Below are 12,737 nucleotides of genomic sequence, written 5' to 3' on the forward strand. Positions count from 1 at the left end.
AAAGTGAGGCCACTTAACTGAAGAAGAGAAAATCAGTGAAGATTGTTATAGGATCAGCTCTTCAGAAAATAATTTTAATATAAAAAATTTTAAATAGAACTTGGAGGTAGAGGAATGTGTGAAACATTCAAATAAAATTACCCTCTTTATGATAAATATGGTAATAGCAATCTAGAAGTGAAAAATATATCACACTTACATAATTTTTGTCAAAAAATTACAGCTCATCTAAGTGAAAACTTGATTCAGTCTAAGAATTCGAACATAGTTATGACTATTATCTAAATTTTCTTCAGTGTAATTTGAAATGAACTTATTTTCATTTCTTTTTCAAGATAAAGTTCTAATGAAATTTTTTTTCTCAGCTGTTTATCATTTTGTTTGAGTAAAGTAACTTAAAATAGACTTTTTCAGGCAATTTAGCGTGGTAGTAAGAAAGCTAACTACAGAGCAAAACACTGAGTTGCAATCTAATCTACTATTTAATAATTAGGTGCCATTCAGCAAGTTATTTAACATTTTATTATTCACCTGTAAAAAGGAATAATAATGGTCCCTGTTTTATAGAGTTATGATGATTAATTGATCTAATACATAAAAATCACTTAAGATAGTGTTTGGCACATAGTACACAAAGAAGTCATTTTTTGACATATTAATTGTCTTTGGACATAGACAATTAAATTATCATTATCTTGTCTTTGTTTTCCATTTTTCTGAGCTAAGTTTTTATTGAGAAGCCTGAGGCCTTAACATCCTCATTTTCAGCGTTCAAAATAGAAAACAGTGTTGTACCAAAAAGACTAGAAATTAGGTAGGAGAAAGTTTTAAAAACTGTGTTCTCTTAATTCTGTAATAAAATGTTAGTAAACTGTATAGATTGTTTTGATTTTATCTCTGAAAAAAATTCAGTACCTGTGCTTATTTTTTAAAATTACTATTTTAATGTTCTCAGGCACATATCTGGCTCAGACCTCTTTCTCAGTGCAAGTTACATCTATAACCATTATTGTGACTGCAAAGACCAACATTATTACCTCTCTGGGGATAAAATCAATGATGTCATCTGCCTTCCAGTGGAAAGATTATCTCGAATCACACCTGTATTGGCCTGCCAGGACAGAGTTCTCAGAGTTTTACAGGTTGCTGTTATTTGTATTTTTCTAATTTTCTATAATTTATGTGAAAGAATATTGGTGAACATTATGTACTTGAGATAAATTACGGTAGTGGTTACTGTTTTAAATGCCTATATAAAATATCTGGAAACAATTTTTAAATAACTTGACACAATTTTTTTTTAACTTGAGTCAAATGTGTTTTTTTTGGTTTTTCTTTTCTTTTTTTTTTTTAGTAAGGCTGTCAGGTGGATCTTTTGCATTTTTAGAGAAGGATATTTAGAAGAAAAAGGATATTTTTTGCTTCACCATGCACAATTTATGAGCTATTATCAGAATGGAGTACTTTGACTACAGAGAACTTTTACCTGCCTTTTTGTTTTGTTTTTTTTCTTCCATCACCTTCCTCTTCCCAAAAAATTAAATTAAAAGAAGAAATTGGGTTGGGGAGAGGGTGTTATATAATTTGAGTTTATCCACCATGTATGGCAGTATATGGAATAAGTGCTTAGTAAATATTTGTTGGATAAGGGAATGAGTGATGGAAGGAAAAATCATTTTGATGTCCTTATATTTCTGGTAAAAACCATGATTGGCTAAAACAACTGCTTCAGGTCATTGTTATGGGTAATATTAGTTACCACTATATCTTTTTGAGAGTGGCTTTCAATAAAATGCACAGACATAACACACACACACACTCTCACTCTATTGGATGCTTAAAATAATGTTTAAATGTAAATAGCATGTAACAGATGAATTGGATCAGAAAGAGGCTGATAATAGTTGGTGCAATTGATCAAAAATTTTAGCTGTGAAGCTCATGCCACCACAGATTATCTCAATCTTTGGAATTCCGTAGTCAAATGGCCATTTCTTGGCATCAGCCCTTTTGTAGAAGAAAAGATCCAGGGATCCTATAAGGTTTTTACCTTATAGGTAAAAACTTTGTTACTTTGTCCCCCTGGGCGGGACAAAGTAATGTTAAAGATTCACTTTAGGCTGGGCGTGGTGGTTCACACCTGTAATCCCAGCATTTTGGGAGGCTGAGACAGGAAGATCACCTGAAGCCAAGAGTTTGAGACTAGCCTGGCCAACATGGTGAAACCCCGTCTCTACTAAAAAAGCCAGGTGTCGTAGTGCACCGCTGTAATCCCAGCCACTCAGGAGGCTGAAGCACGAGAACTGCTCAAACCTAGGAGGTAGAGGTTGCAGTGAGCTGAAATCATGCCACTGTACTCCAGCCTGGGCAACAGAGGGAGACTCCATCTCAAGAAAAACTAGGTGGAAAAAAAAAAAAAAAAGAAGAAAGGTTCTTTTTAGAGTTATGAATGATTAATTTCCCCTGTAGCCCATGCTTTTAAATATTAACTGTTTTGAACAGGCTTTTAACAGGAGCTGTTTAGTATTCAATTGGAAATTGACTGAATTTTAGGATTCTGCTTTGTTTGACAAGAGATCCATATGCTTATTATTTCAAAAAAATTACTAAAGATTTGTAGAAAATAAAGAGTTGAAGTATTTCCCTCTGCACTGCATAGGTCTTTCTCACTCCCTATCTATCTTTGTAAGTAATCCATTACTCCAGAGGTTGCTTCTTTTTAACAGTTTTGTATATATTCTTTTGTGTTTATATAGTTAAGTGTAGATATCTGTAAATTTGAAAATGATATTTTAAATAAAAGATAAAGCAGGCTGGGTGCAGTGGCTTAGGCCTATTACCCCAGCACTTTGGGAGGCCGAAGTTGGAGGATGGCTTGAGTCCAGGAATTCAAGCCTAGCCTGGGTAATGTAGTGAGACCCCCACCTCTTAAAAAAAAAATTTAGCTGGGCATGGTGGTACATGCCAGTAGTCCCAGCTACTCAGGAGGCTGAGATGGAAAGATCACTTGGGCCCAGGAGGTCGAGACTGCAGTCAGCTATGACCACACAATTACACTGCATGTACTCCAGCCTGGGTGACAGAGCCAGACCCTAGCTCAAAAAAAAAAATAAAAATAAAAAGATAAAGCCTATGGCTCTCTTATGTGTTCTAAATAAACATTAAAAATTTTTAGGCCTGGTGTAGTGGCTCATGCCTATAATCCCAGCACTGTGGGAGGCTGAGGCAGATGGATCACCTGATCAGGAGTTCAAGACCAGCCTGGCCAGCATGGTGAAACCTTGTCTCTACTAAAAATACAAAACTTAGTCGGGCATGGTGGACTGCGCCTGTAGTCCAGCTACACAGGCAGCTGAGACAGGAGACCGGAAGGCGGAGGTTGCAGCGAGCCGAGATGGCCCCATTGCACCCCAGCCTGGGGAAAAAAAGCAAAAACCCCCCCCCAAAAAAAAAAAAAAAAAAACCCAAAAATATATGATATTTACTATAATTTTTTAAATTTCATTTTCATTGAATTAAATATAATGGATATTTTTTCCATGTGAGTATAAGTACTTCTACCTCATTCTTTAACAGCACCACAAATACTCTGCCCAAAATGACAAGCATTACAAGTAACAAAATTGAACAACAGAAATAAAAGAACCTAGCTTGTTTTCTTATCTAAGTACCTGGTCATTCTGCCTCTAACAGGAGCAGATTTTGGAAATACCCAAAGGCCAGGCCAAAATTGTCCTTAGGAAGTAACTTTGCGTCTGTTAAAATGTTTGGATATATTCTAAGTTAAAGCCCTCCAGTTAACCTAGAGAGGACAGAGGGCATAATATGTTCCTAGAGACTTGATAGGAAAATCTACCAGTGTCAAGTTTTCAGGCAAACAGTGTATTTAAAATTTATTGAAGGTAGAGATTATTTTAAATGTTTTCTCCTTGGCCTTTGCATTATGCATGTGTGTGTGTGTTTGTGTGTATATAAGTTTTATAAGATATGCATATATATATATACACACACACACACACACACACATATATATATAAAATCAAGTTTTATATATAGAGTTATATATATAGTTTTCAAATCAGTTGACATATGCAAAATCACTAAGAAATGCAAGTTGTATTCATAACCTAATTTTTAAAGCAGTTTTATTCTAGATGTTACTAAGAGTACTATATTTGAACATTGTTGTTATTCATGAATGCCTCTATTATTTTCAGTTTGTAAATACTTCTTTTCCTTCAGGGATCTGATGTGATGTATGAAATTGAAGTTCCTGGCCCCCCTACTGTCTTAGCACTACACAATGGAAATGGCGGTAATCAGGATTTTATTTTTCACAATCAACTATGTGTTTTAATATTAAGTGAAAATGGGAAATTGTAGAAAGGGCATAAACTAGAATTGAAACAGTTATCTTTCTGGTAACTTGCCAGTAATTAACAGCACAATTTATTTAACTTTAATTCTCTATTTTTCTGTTTTGGGGATGAGTGGGGGCAGGGTCTCACTCTATCTCCCATGCTGGAGTGCAGTGGTACAATCTTGGCTTACTGCAGTCTCGACCTCCCCAGGCTCAAGGGATCCTCCTGCCTCAGCCTCCCTTGTACTACAGGCAAAAACGACCATCCCACCTAGCTTTTTGGTATTTTTTATAGAGACAGGGTTTCGCCGTGCTGCTCAGGCTGGTCTGGAACTCCTGGGCTCAAGTGATCTCCTACCTCAGCCTCCCAAAATGCTGGGATTACAGGCATAAGCCACGGCACCCAAACTAGTTTCTTCATCTTAAAATTAGATAATGGGGAAAGGTCTTATCTCTTATAGCTATAAAATTGTGTGAATATGTAACCATTCTCCTAAATTAAGTTTTATGTCTTTTTTTATAATATTTTTTAAATGAGATTTTTATATAAAAACATTTCAATTTTAAAGAGATTATGAGTTGTAGGATAAATATAATATGCTGACTTTAATTATAACTAGGTGACTCTGGAGAAGACCTTTTGTTTGGAACGTCAGATGGAAAACTTGGGCTTATACAGATTACTACATCCAAACCAGTACACAAGTGGGAAATTCAAAATGAGAAAAAGAGGGGAGGTATGCTTTTGATGTAGTTCAGATTCTGAGTTGTCAATGATTTTTAAGTATCTTAAATTATATAAATCATTCTATTTTATCCATTTATACTACATAGCAGACAGCAATTCACACATTGATTTATCTACTAATTTGTTTATTTTTCAGGTCTATTATATTATTGGCATGATTTTTTTTAAAGTAAGAAATGCTTATAGTAATTTGGTATTGATAGGTTTTCATAGGCTAATGTCATTTTATGCTAAAATCCACTTTTAGAGAATTAATTGAAATCTGGGGGTCTTTGTTATGAGGCAAAGAAATGCAGTGGGTCAGAGAATATTCCTGTTTTCTAAGGAATGTATACCTTTCAAAGGAGAATTTATAACTGATTTGGTAGATAATGAGATGCCTATTTATATGTTTGGGATATTCATATATTCATTTATTCCTTCAACAAATACTTATTAGGAGAGACAGAGTAAAAACAAATGAATACATAAGACAGCTTCACCTAGTCACCTGAGGAAAATAAAACAGGGCAGCGTATTAGAGTGACGGTGGAAGGACGAGGGCCACTTTTAGACCGGGTGGTCAAAGACAGCCTTTTAGAAGAGGTAAAATTTGAACTGAGATCTGACTGATAAGAAAAAGAGTTAGCAATATGAAGATTTGGGGAAAAAATGTTTCAGAAAGAGGAAAAAGTAAGTGTGAAAGATTTGAGATAGAGGTAAACGTGATTCATTTGAGGAACAGTACGAAGATCAGTGTGGCTAAATGTGTTAACATGGCAGGAGATGGAGTCAGAGAGATAGAGTAGAGCCAAATTGTGTAAACCTTGGAAAAGAGTTTGAATTTTAATCTAGGTGCCATAGGAAGTCCTTAGAAAACTGTCAGTGGGAGTGTGACATTTAATTTACTAAGCCTAAACAAAACAAAGGACACTGCTTAGAGAATGGATTGGAGGGGGTTGGGGGAAGCAGATCAAAATTGGAAGCATGGAGGCCAGTTAGAAGAGTTATAATTTATTCCAGTCTAGGCTAGCTTAGTCTAGGCCAATAGTAGCTGGAAATGCAAAGGAGACAATTTCAGTATATATTGTGGAAGTAGAGCAGATGGAATTTGCTAGTGGTTTTGATATGAGGGGTGGTGAGAAAAAGAAAGAAATCAGAGATGGTAGCCCAGAATTTTTGTCTGGGCAGCTAGGTAGTATAATTTATTGAGATGGGGGAAGGCAGAGGGAGGAGCAGTATTGAAGAGATTCGGTAAAGAGGATAATAAAGAGTTTTGTTTGGGGTATGGAAAGTTTAAAAAGCAGATGTCTGTGAAACAATACCAAATTGGATATATAAGCCTGGAGCTTTGTCCAGAGCTGAAGGGAGATATAAATGTAGGAGTCATTCCCACTTAGATTATATTTAAAGACCTGGAAATAGATGAATGTGGATGGACAAGAGAAGAACACTTGATTTTGCTCAAAGTTTTCTTTGCTCACCATTCTAAGAAGGTATATGTGTTTTTTTCATTCTTACTTGGCATGTACTTGACTATAACTATTAGTTTTCTTAATAACTTATGACATATCTCTTTTTAAAGGTATTTTGTGTATTGACAGCTTTGACATTGTGGGTGATGGGGTTAAAGATTTACTTGTTGGGAGAGATGATGGAATGGTGGAAGTGTATAGTTTTGATAATACAAATGAACCTGCTCTACGATTTGATCAGGTAAGTTCATTTAAAAAGACTACATATGCTTATTATTTGTCAAATTATTATAGAGATGACAGATGGTTTGAATTTTATTATGTGAAAATATATTAAAATCTTGTGTTTGGTTTATAATATTGCTATTTTGATGTTACCAGAATCTTCTCTAGACTTCTCTTGTGTTTGAATAATAGACTCTTGCCTTTAAGCAGGATCATAAATTATTTTTATTATACTTTAAAATATTATTATAAATCTCTAAAGTAGAGATTTTGCCTTAGTTTTATTTTGCCTTAGTTTATAACGTATAATGAAACTTTGTGAGAGTAATGTTTTTATGTTTGGTTAATATAAATGAGTCTGTTGTTTTAAAATAATAAGATTTTAGAAATAAACTTTATATTGTTAGGACAGTATCGGAAATATCCTTAAGCAAAAAGAAAAAAGTAGTAGTTTCACTCCTACCCACTCAAGGGCCAGCTGTGTAAGAAGAAATACTAGATAAAAGTAATTTTAATTCACACATTTTAAATGTGATTAAGCTCATTTATGCTAAGCTATAAAGTTACATAGAGCAGCATTTTGGCATAAATTGAATCTTTTTTTTTTCATAAACTGGTGTTCTCCAATCCAGGGCTTCCCTATCCTGCCTCATGTAAGACACACTGAGGCTATTAAAGAAAAATAAAAAGAGTTCACAACTCATGTCGACTCTTTTTTTTTTTTTTTTTTTTGGTCTAATTTCTTTACCAGTGGTACCTCCCAATCCTAACTTCAACTGCAGTTCAGGAAATACAAGTGGTTTGAAGCATAGGTAAAGTATATCATATAGAAAATATAGGGATTGAGGTTATTTTGTAGATTTGTTTCAAATTTGTTCATCTTATTTTGGTGTAAAAAGTTATTTGCTAATGATGCAAGTAATAGTTTAGGCTTAGAAATACTAATCCATTGTTGACCATCTCCTGCTTTTTCTCATTAGCCCTTTGAGAAACTTTTCCTATTCAGACCCAAAGTCTCCTCTTTAACTTGTATTCTAAACCCCAGAAATGTCATAGCATTTACCTGCTCTACCAGATCTAGCACTAAGAAATCTTATCGTCCTCCTATTTCTTCCGTTTGTCTAATGACAGAGATGCTGCCTTCAGGTTATGCTTAGGCTGGGAATACTCTACCTCATCTTGGATTCACATTATCACTCTCTATGTTGCTTTCCTAATCAGGAGAATTCCTACTGTCTGACACAGTCCGGAGTGGTAGTTGGTTGATTAATCAAAAAAGATCCTTAAGGGGTGAATCATAAAGAGAGAAAATATGTACACTTTAAACATTGCATTTTAACTTAAACTTATATATTCATTTGCCAATATTTCGAGGAGGGATCAAGGTCTTTTTTTGTAAGTTTAGTTTCATGTTTTCTTACATAAACCTTACCCATACTATATTGCCCAGGAGCTCTGATTTTATGGTTATAGAATCAATTTTTTCTTTCTTTCTTCCTTTCTTCCCCTCACCTCCCCTTCCTGCCTTCCTGCCTGCCTGCCTGCCTGCTTTCTGCCTGCCTGCCTGCCCTGCCTCTTTTTTCTTCCTTTCAGAGCAGGGCTATCCCATAGGCAGTGTGCAGAGTAGCCCCAATTTCTTTTTTATAAGTACATATGATAAATGAATGTCATTAAAATATTCTATTGGCAAAAGATGTATAGAAATAAACAGTCAAAAAAGGAAATGGACAGTTTTAAAAAATTTTTTGTAAGGTTTTCCAAGTATATTGCATTAAATATACTCTTTAAAGTTGTAATTAATAGTTACCTAATAAACCACTCAGTAAGTGAGAAGGTGCGTGTTTCTATTGGTTGAATAAAACATCCTTCTGCAAGTCAGGTGATTTCCAGTGTTTTGTGTTCAGTACATTAAAGGAGGATCTAATCAAATTGTCAGATAAATAAAAAACAATTTTTTGAAGACTTTTATTACACACGATCAACTGGACACTTGTTAAAAATTCAGATATTTGGCCAGGAATGGTGGCTCACGCCTGTAATCTCAGGACTTTGTGAGGCCGAGACAGGCGGATCACCTGAGGTCGGGAGTTCAAGACCAGCCTGACCAATGTGGAGAAACATCGTATCTTAAAAAAAAAAAAAAAGTAGATATTTGAACCCACCTGTAAATGTAACTTTATGTGATTTGTAATCAAACCTTTGTTACCTGAATTTCTGAGGTAATTAGCCCCAGGAACAACTATCATAGCCTAATTTGCAGGATAGCTCAGATGTTTGCCCCCTATAGGATAGGTGAAGAGAACTAGCATTTTGTTGATTGGTTTAATGCTAGTGTCCCTTCCTTCCACCCTTTCCTTTTAAACAATGGTTCTCAGCCTTGCCTGCTAAGAGTTACCTACCAGAGTTTTTCAAACTGCTAGTCAAAACCAATTAGTGTGTTGCAGTGCAGTTTTTAAAAAAACAAAATAGAATAGATTAGAATATATCAGAGTATGACACAAACCTTTTATATACATTGCTGTATATGTTTTTGTGTGAATATATACCAGAACATAATATAAAATTTATTGCTTTCTTTCCAAATAGCTTGAAAGCCATGACCTAGAGTGTTTGTTAAAATACAGTGTCTAGCTTGGCACAGTGGCTCATACCTGTAATCCTAGCAATTTGGGAGGCTGAGGTGGCAGGATTACTTGAGCCCAGGAGTTCAAGACCAGCCTGAGCAACATAGGTAGACTCCATCTCTGCAAAAAAATTTAAAAACTTAGCTGGGCATGGTGATGTATGCCTGTTGTCCCAGCTACTTGGAAGGCCAAGGTGGGAGGCCTGAAGAGGTCAAGGCTGCAGTGAGCCATGATCAGTGTACTACATTCCAGCCTGGGCAACAGATAAATGTCCTGTCAAAAAAACAAAAAAACAGCTCCCTACAGTTATTTAAAAAAAAAAGAAAGAAAAAAATACAGATTCCTTCTGAATTCTTTTATCTGGAAAAAAGGAAAAAAAAGTAAAGAAAAAAATACAGATTCCTTGTTGACTTCCCTAAGTGGTTATCAGGCAAGTTTGGGTGCTTAAAAGATGGTTATTATAAACTCTGAGTTATCTGAAAAAACTTGCCTTCTCTCCATAATAGCAGATTTTCTAAAGGTTCCATATAGGCTGCCATGTTTTTTCTTTATCTAAAAAACTATTTTGAGAAAACACATGAGAGATGGTCTTTGGAATTCAAATAATAGACTAAACTTACAGAGTATTTTGCTTATGTAATTCAACAACAACAACAACAACAACCACAACCACAAAACTTTATATAAATAAATTGGTCGAGTGCTGTGGTTCACGCCTATAATCCCAGCAGTTTGGGAGGCCAAAGTGGGCAGATTATTTGAGCCCATGATTTGAAGACCAGCCAGGCGACATGGCAAAGCCTCATCTCTACAAAAAAATACAAAAATTAGTCCAGCATTGTGGCATGCACTTCTGGTCCCAGCTACTCTGGGGTCTGAAGTGGGAGGATTGTTTGAGCCCTGGAGGTCCAGGTTGCAGTGAGGTCAAATCACAGTGAGCTGTGATTGAACCACCTCACTTCAGCCTTGGTGATGGAGGGAGACTTTGTCTCTAAATAAATAAACTATTTTTGCTCATTAGATGAGTATTTCATTACTTGAGTGTTACCCACAAATATACTAGGGTCATTTTGAATCTTTTATCCCACATTAAAAAACACTGAAGTTTCCTGCCATTTGTTCAAGATATTTTGTCTTTCTAATCTCAGTGTTTGCACATAAGCATTCAGTAAATATATGTTCAACCTCTGGAGCCAGGGAAAATGTGTGGCATATTTTAAAAACATATCTGTGAAATTTTTTGTTACTAATGAAGTGCTTGATCTTAAATTTTTTTAGATGTTATCGGAAAGTATCACATCTATCCAGGGTGGTTGTGTGGGGAAGGACAGCTATGATGAAATCGTGGTGTCCACATATTCAGGTAAAGTAAATGATAGTAGGTAATTGAAGAAAGAATCAGCAACAAAAAAAATCTAAATTTAATAGACTGCTTTTGATGACTCTTTTTAAGAAAGAGTTATAGTAGTCCCCCCTTATTCATTGGGAATCCATTTCAGGACCCCCAGTGGATGCCTGAAACCTCAGATAGTGCTGAACCCTATATATTATGCTTTTTTCTGTACCTACATGCCTATGATAAAGTTTAACTTGTAAGTTAGGCATAATAAAAGATGAACAATAATAACCAATAATAAAATAGAGCAATTATAACAATATGCTCGCACCACTACTCTTGTGCTTGGGGCCCTTATTAAATAAAGCAAGGTTGCTTGATCACAAGCACTGTGATACTACAACAGTTGATCTGATAACTGATTTGGCCTCTAAGTGACCAACAGGCTGATAGCAGGTATCACATACAGCAGGCGATATGTTGGACAAAGGGATGATTCACGTCCTGGGCAGAATGGAGCAGGATGGCATGAGATTATATCACCCTATTCAGAGTGTTGTACAATTTAAAACTTAGGAATTGTTTCTGGAATTTTCCATTTAATATATTCAGACCACCATTGCCTATGGGTTACTAAAATGTAGAAAGTGGAATTGTGGTTAAGGGGAGGCTACTGTATTGGTCGGTGACTCTTACCTACAGCATTAAAAACTTCATTAGTTAAAAAATAAGGAGAAAGTATAGGCCTCAATTTATAAAATAGTTGATACTTGAATGATACTTTTTAGAGTGTTTAGCATGTCACTATTACCTTTAAATATTAAATGATATTCTTTGATTTAAAGAGAAGTACTTATTGAGATTTACTTCATGTTCTAGACTATGTATATGTCTTATAAAAACTTCCTTTTTTTTTTTTTTTCCAGACAGGGTCTCAAAAAACTTGCCAAAACTTGTTTTTGAGTTGGTAATTTTTGCATTCTCATAGTAATGTGAGAGTTTAAATTTCCATGAAAGTACTATTTATTTTATTTTATTTATTTATTTATTTATTTATTTATTTTTGAGACGGAGTTTCACTCTTGTTACCCAGGCTGGAGTGCAATGGTGCGATCTCGGCTCACCGCAACCTCCGCCTCCTGGGTTCAGGCAATTCTCCTGCCTCAACCTCCTGAGTAGCTGGGATTACAGGCATGCACCACCATGCCCAGCTAATGTTTTGTATTTTTAGTAGAGACGGGGTTTCATCATGTTGACCAGGATGGCCTTGATCTCTTGACCTCGTGATCCACCCGCCTCGGCCTCCCAAAGTGCTGGGATTACAGGCTTGAGCCACCGCGCCTGGCTGAAAGTACTTTTTAAAAGGCAATTCTTATTTTTCAGCTGTTTTTGAAATTGCCAGAATATGTTGACTTATTCCATACTTTAAATCTGTTAAGAAATAAAAGATTCCCTTTATTATACTATTATAGTATTTCAGGCAAAAAAAAAAAAAATGGTATCACCAAATGCTTAAGTAATTTCTCTGTAGTCTGAATATTTTCCAGCTTGACTCTATGTTTTGTTTTGTTTTTGAATGAAGTCCTAGGGTTACGTCTGGTTGATATTAGTGGACAGAGGGGCATGTACATGGGAGTTTCTGCTACACAATGCATAATTTTTCTTTTTTAACACCAGCAGTACTAAGTGGTGCCTAATTATAATTCATCTCTACAGGCTGGGTTACAGGTCTGACAACAGAGCCCATTCATAAGGAAAGTGGACCAGGAGAAGAACTGAAAATTAATCAGGAGATGCAGAATAAAATTTCTTCCTTAAAGTAACTTTTTTTTTAATTTCCTTTTTTAAAAAATTTCCTGAAGTGTGTGGTTGTTGCTTTTTATTACTTATAGTTGCAGTATATTTTATTGGAAGGAATTATATAATTAATTAATCACCTTTTAAAATGAAAGTTTATGGTTTTGAGAAAATTAGCAGTAGTGCAGGTTAA

General features: G+C 35.3%; 1 protein-coding gene and 1 long non-coding RNA gene across 3 annotated transcripts in view; one reads left to right on the forward strand and one right to left on the reverse strand.

Annotated features, from left to right (window-relative positions):
* Positions 1-12,737, forward strand: part of BBS7 (Bardet-Biedl syndrome 7) — a 49,906-nt gene that overhangs the window by 11,518 nt on the left and 25,651 nt on the right. For both annotated transcript variants that reach the window (XM_032292399.1, XM_032292397.1), the window contains exons 5-10: positions 956-1,142; positions 4,243-4,315; positions 4,981-5,097; positions 6,673-6,803; positions 10,690-10,774; positions 12,464-12,566. In XM_032292399.1, the coding sequence (XP_032148290.1) occupies positions 956-1,142; positions 4,243-4,315; positions 4,981-5,097; positions 6,673-6,803; positions 10,690-10,774; positions 12,464-12,566 (696 nt within the window). The remainder of the gene's footprint in view (positions 1-955; positions 1,143-4,242; positions 4,316-4,980; positions 5,098-6,672; positions 6,804-10,689; positions 10,775-12,463; positions 12,567-12,737) is intronic.
* LOC116560864 lies at positions 11,655-12,279 on the reverse strand. Its single transcript, XR_004273175.1, has 2 exons — positions 12,103-12,279; positions 11,655-11,766 (listed from the first exon to the last, which is right to left on the reverse strand). It is a non-coding gene; the product is annotated as an uncharacterized LOC116560864 (long non-coding RNA).

The sequence above is a fragment of the Sapajus apella genome, unplaced genomic scaffold, assembly GCF_009761245.1.
Source record: "Sapajus apella isolate SASKATOON/1434 unplaced genomic scaffold, GSC_monkey_1.0 scaffold27, whole genome shotgun sequence".
Lineage (NCBI taxonomy): Eukaryota > Metazoa > Chordata > Mammalia > Primates > Cebidae > Sapajus > Sapajus apella.